General features: G+C 47.3%; 1 protein-coding gene across 1 annotated transcript; it reads left to right on the forward strand.

Moving 5' to 3' along the window:
* The first annotated feature begins 2,738 nt into the window (after positions 1-2,738).
* On the forward strand, positions 2,739-4,817 carry LOC123133636 (uncharacterized). The gene has a single exon (XM_044553081.1). It carries the CDS (start codon positions 3,135-3,137, stop codon positions 4,704-4,706), a length of 1,572 nt encoding a protein of 523 aa, XP_044409016.1. The 5' UTR covers positions 2,739-3,134; the 3' UTR covers positions 4,707-4,817.
* The last annotated feature ends 375 nt before the right edge of the window (positions 4,818-5,192 follow it).

The following is a 5,192-nucleotide window of genomic DNA, read 5'->3' on the forward strand; positions in this document are numbered from 1 at the left end:
GTTGCACTGGCGTCCATGCCATCGTCATCATCGTCATCCCTCCAGCGGTGGAACGACGTTGGAGGACTGCAGCAGCCTTGTCCGGTGGATGCCTGCCGCTCGCGGAGGAGCCGCCCTGACTCCTATTGCACGGTGTGGAGGGCCGCCCTGGCAACTGCTGACGTCGCCGGTGGAGCCTTGGCTGTGGCCTTGCCGCGGCTGGCGTTGGCGGGGCAGTCGCCAAGCGACCCTCCTCGCCTATCATGGCTAGCTCGCCGTCAAAGCGGCGGTGGCACATGGCGGCCGTCTCTGTGGTGGTGACAGAGCGGTCGAGGGCTCACTGGGCGGAGAGGTTGAGGTCGTTGAGGACCCAATCCGTCGTCATGTCTGTTTTGGCAAATACGGATCTGCGGCGGGCATTGCGACGGGCGTACCGCGCCAGCTACCTCGCCATGTGCTCCTCGTAGGAGACGACGACCCTGGAGCCCCATGGACCACCGCTGCTACCACCTTGGAGGTAGTGGAGGATGCGGCTCCACGTCTTCTTGGTTGCGGGAGGTGCGGCAGGGACGGCGGGGTGGCAAGGCAGGCCCGTCGTGACGGTGTACCGGCTATGCTAGGGGGCGGGGCGTCATATCGTCCTTGACCCGGCGTCCGCCGATCTGGTTGCCTCGGTTGGGCGGGGGCGACGTGGGCTTGTCCTTGACATCTGGATGACATGGTTGCGCTAGGGCAGGGTGACACCAACTCGTCCTTGACCCGCCGGTGCGGGGACACCGGCCCACGCTTCATGTGGTGTGGTGGTGGGAACGGCGGCTCCTCCTTGACGCTCGCCTACGATGGCGGCGACAGGCCCATTTGACGGAGTTAAATACTGATGTGATGCATTTGAATTGTTTATGTTTGTTTTGATATGTGATGACGTTTCAATTGTTTGAGAAAACACTTGGATCAATTGGCAATTTTATCGGAGAACTAAGTCTAGGGAATATGCTAGAATTATTATTATTTTAAATATAGGATTTTGGGGGATAACGAATATGTCTTGGAATTACAGGATATGAGTCTGCTATAGCTGCTCTAAGCAATGGTGATGAGTCTCTTGTGATATAGCTTCCTGAAGTTAGAACAAGAGTTATCCAGGCAGGCGTTTTGGCTCCCGAGAGCATTTGCTCCTGGGTGAACAGTAACTCGAATTTTTTTTATTACAAAACTCAGAAAAATCTGATTTTTTTAACACACCAGGGTTAGAGGGACAGTGGTATCCCCAACCCATCAGGGTTCAAGTCCTGGTACTCGCATTATTGCTGGATTTATTTCAGGATTTTCGGCGATGCGCTTTCAGTGGGAGGAGACGTTTCCGTCGACGACGAGGCACCTACAGTGACTTCGTAAATCTCAAGATGATATGCCGGCTCAATCTCTCAGAGGTGCTCATAGGGGTAGGGTGTGCGTGTGTGCGTTCATAGGGGTGAGTGTATGTGCGTATGTATGAGCGCTTGCGTCTATACCGTGTTCAAAAATCTAATTATTTTTGGGATGTTTGTGTTAGTGTCGTAAGCATGCTTGACAAATTTCATGTGAAACAGAGCAGTAGTTTTTCGTCGGCGAAAAAAACAAAAAATTGGGTGACATTTTGGGGTGACATTTGATGTTCAATTTTGCACAAGCCAAAATATTAACTTTTTTCCCTAAAACTTGCATGTGGCATTTGGAAGTGACTATGAATACATAAAAAAAAATTGTGTTTTTTTACATTTCCGAAGTTATTTTTGCACGCATGAGCAGTCTTCCCAGGAGCCGAAATGGATTTCCGAGTTAGCCGCATCTAACAGTGGCTAACTAATGATGATGAGAGTCAAAAGTAGTGCGAAGAAACGAATGAAACAAAGAACAAATATTCATGGGATGATAATATTCAGCCTCCCTTTGTTTTTGAAATGTACCTAGCCTTTCCTTTTATCCCCTTCAAACTACAATTATAAATCCCTCATTTAAATATATCCTTAATTTATTAAACTTCAAGTGTATATAAGCTTACAATTAAATCCAACAAATATAAGATAATAGTGGTAATTTTCCATAGTTTTTTGAAGGTTATATACAAATGTACAGAACATTTTCACAAATATAAATTTCTCCTTTAAATTGATCCCTTCATTTATATAACTTTGAATGGAAAATATAATAATTATAGTTGTGTCCATCCTTTTTTTTAATTTGACAAATGACGTGCTTATAAACAGTAATGAGTGTTACATCCATAATTAATTGGACCATGATAGCCAGTGAACATTCCCTGAGAGCATGGCATTTGTGAACGTTTTTATGGCAGCTTCTTCTAACACACATGACAATTTCTTTGAAACACATGACAAAGTTTGCAAACAAAGGGATTTTGATGTGAAATTTGCCGTGTTCGCGTGAAGGAATTGCCATGTTCCCGTAAAACATAAAATGCCATGAAAAGCGTTCGCGAATGCCGCCCCCAGCGAACGTTCGCTGAATAGCTTTACCGAAATTAAGTGAAACATAGCACAACCAGGCATCCGGCCGCCCCAAACCCTCCTCGAAATAGGCTTTCGCCCCGCTTTATAAATAAAGCAACGGTTCACACGATCCAAGTTTGAACAGCAACCAACAGGAAATGGCTGGGGCCACAGCACAAATAAGCCCAAGAAAGCATAAGAGAAATATAAAGAAAAAGCCACCTAGTGGCTACCGCCGAGCGGCCCTACGAGGACGACAGCCGACGCGCCGAGGCCAAAAGCGCATCCATCATCAAGCCAAGACGATCACGATCACGCTGCCTCGAGAGCGGGTGCTAGTGCTGCAAGAAAGCAATGAATTTGAAGGAGTCAGAAGCCTTCTTCGGGAAAACCTTCTCAATCACCATCTTATTCCTAGTCGTCCAAAGAGTCCACGACATTGCCGCAAGCCGCCCCAAACCCTAACGGTCCCGTCCAAGGAGACGGGTAAGACCGCGATGGCGACTGGGCGAGGGTGAGCACGCCCATCTGCCTTGATCGCGCAGCTGGAAACCAGTGCTCCAGATCCGCGTCGATCCGTGTTCATCTTTCACGCCTAAGACGTCCGCCGCCGCCGGAGGAACTAGTTTGACTGCCCTACACTACTCGAAGAGAAGAGGACCAGAGATGAGACTGGGTCAAGCTGCGGTGGCACTACTGGACACTCCCACAGGTTTCGCTTTATTCAGTGTTAATGGTAGGATATGTTCCGGGCCGCAGAAGCTCTGGACGTGGTTTATCATGGATAACGTTGCCACGGAAATTATCTTATTCCTCGAGTACATCAAGGTTGATGACAAGTCTGCTGTGATGGGCGTCGATGGTCCTGGGGAGAGGCTCGCTTATTCAATCAGGAGGCACTGCAAACACATACCACAGCTGGTTGTCGAGGATGAAAATCTCAGGGCTGCTATCATCAAGTCCAATCTGGGAGTCGATTGCTACGACGACAAGGACGTTATCCACGAACTGATGTGGGGGTTGAGGAATATGATGCCGTATTTTGTGCGTAAAGAAACACACAACAGCACTCGTGAGTACCTTCTCCCGTTATGCCAAGGGTTTAAAGATTGCGTGAATAGATTTGGAATCAGTATTTCTGCAGAAGCAATTGATAAAAACTTCATAGCGTATGTTGGTTCATTGGATCGATGCGATGCAATATTAAAGCATGCAGCCAAGACGGTGCGTGAGACATGTGACAAGCTGGTTCCGGATATCGGTCGAATTATCGAGGATGACAAGCTCTATGCAGAAGTTATGGCGAAGATTCTGACCCCTATCGCGGTGATAGAATGGCATCCCTCCATCAAGCGGTTGCCCGTTGATGTGGTGCAGAAGATAGAGGCTGCAGATACTGCAGCAGATGATGCACGAGAACAAGTTGATTATGACATGTTTTGTCTAATAAATGAATGCCTTCGTATCCTTAAGCTTTACCCTGGATGGATAAAGGAGTTGCTTCAGAAAATCAAGCGTTTGGTTGATAAGTCTTCTGGACGCCAAAAGAGGAGCCGCACAGTGGTAGCTGGACAGGCAAGCGACGACTGCTCTTGTGCTAATGGTGTGTGTGCTAAGAAACTGAGGGCCGTTAAGGGGAAGCTTGGTGTTGAAACCCTTGGTGATCTCCTCCTGAGCAAGGAGAGTGCTGATATTACCTTTGAGGTTGGTGGCGACAAGTTCTCTGCGCACCAGTCCGTGCTTGCAGCCCGATCGACGGTCTTCAAGGCACAGCTCATTGGCGCCATCAATGACGACACTACGGCATCAAGTGTCGTCAAGATAGATGACATGAAAGCAAACGTCTTCAGGGCCTTGCTTACTTTCATCTACACTGAAGAAATTCCCAAATTTGAGATTGCGGACAAGACAGATGATACAAAAGAGGATGAAACGGAACAAGACTGGCTGCTGCAGCTCCTTGAAGCCGCGGAACGATATGATCTCCAATGGTTGAAGTCAATCTGTGAAGAGAAGTTGGGCAATACGATCCGCGAAGACACGGTGGCAGACATTATTGTCGTGGCTGAGCGGAGACGCTGCCCCTGGTTGAAGGCGGCTTGCTTGGACTTCATCGAAACTCACACAAGTTTGCACACAGTTTTCACGGCTGGTGGATTGGAGAAAATAATCAGGACCTGCAGCCCCTCTGTTCTCAAGGAGCTTATCTCCAAGTTCCAAACCTATATAAGAGGGTGACAATATTGTATCCACCGTCGTCTGATAGCTACTATGAAAGCCATCAGTCGTAGTGGTTATGTGATACTCAATGTGGTGTATTATTTACATCACTCTATGAAAGCCAACTACAAAGCGAGACACTCAGCTCATTCTAAGTCGGCAATCAGTGTCATGTGTTCACGGGCTGTTGTGGCCACTCCACTATGTTCCTTATGTTGTGTCAGGACTCAGGACGATTGCCGTTACTTACACTTCTTTCAGAGTGCATTAAAAAAATACACCTCTTTCAGAGTATACATTCATCTTCTTCGGATGTATTTGGTGTCAGATTTATACGTGCCGCTCTTCATATTCATATGCCCATGCCTATGTTAAGTTGTTAATTAACCCATAGCAAAAAAAAAGTTGTTAATTAACCCAACTATTGTTTTATTTTAATTCTCAATTTAGGCTTGGTCTGTTTCTCTTTCTTGGAAGTCAAGTCAGCTCATGCTGATCATGGCA

The sequence above is a fragment of the Triticum aestivum genome, chromosome 6B (genome assembly GCF_018294505.1).
Source record: "Triticum aestivum cultivar Chinese Spring chromosome 6B, IWGSC CS RefSeq v2.1, whole genome shotgun sequence".
Taxonomy (NCBI): Eukaryota; Viridiplantae; Streptophyta; class Magnoliopsida; order Poales; family Poaceae; genus Triticum; species Triticum aestivum.

Bases quoted from the DNA above. Each gene is read 5' to 3' on its own strand.
- LOC123133636 (XM_044553081.1), top strand. From the start codon at position 3,135: ATGAGACTGGGTCAAGCTGCGGTGGCACTACTGGACACTCCCACAGGT.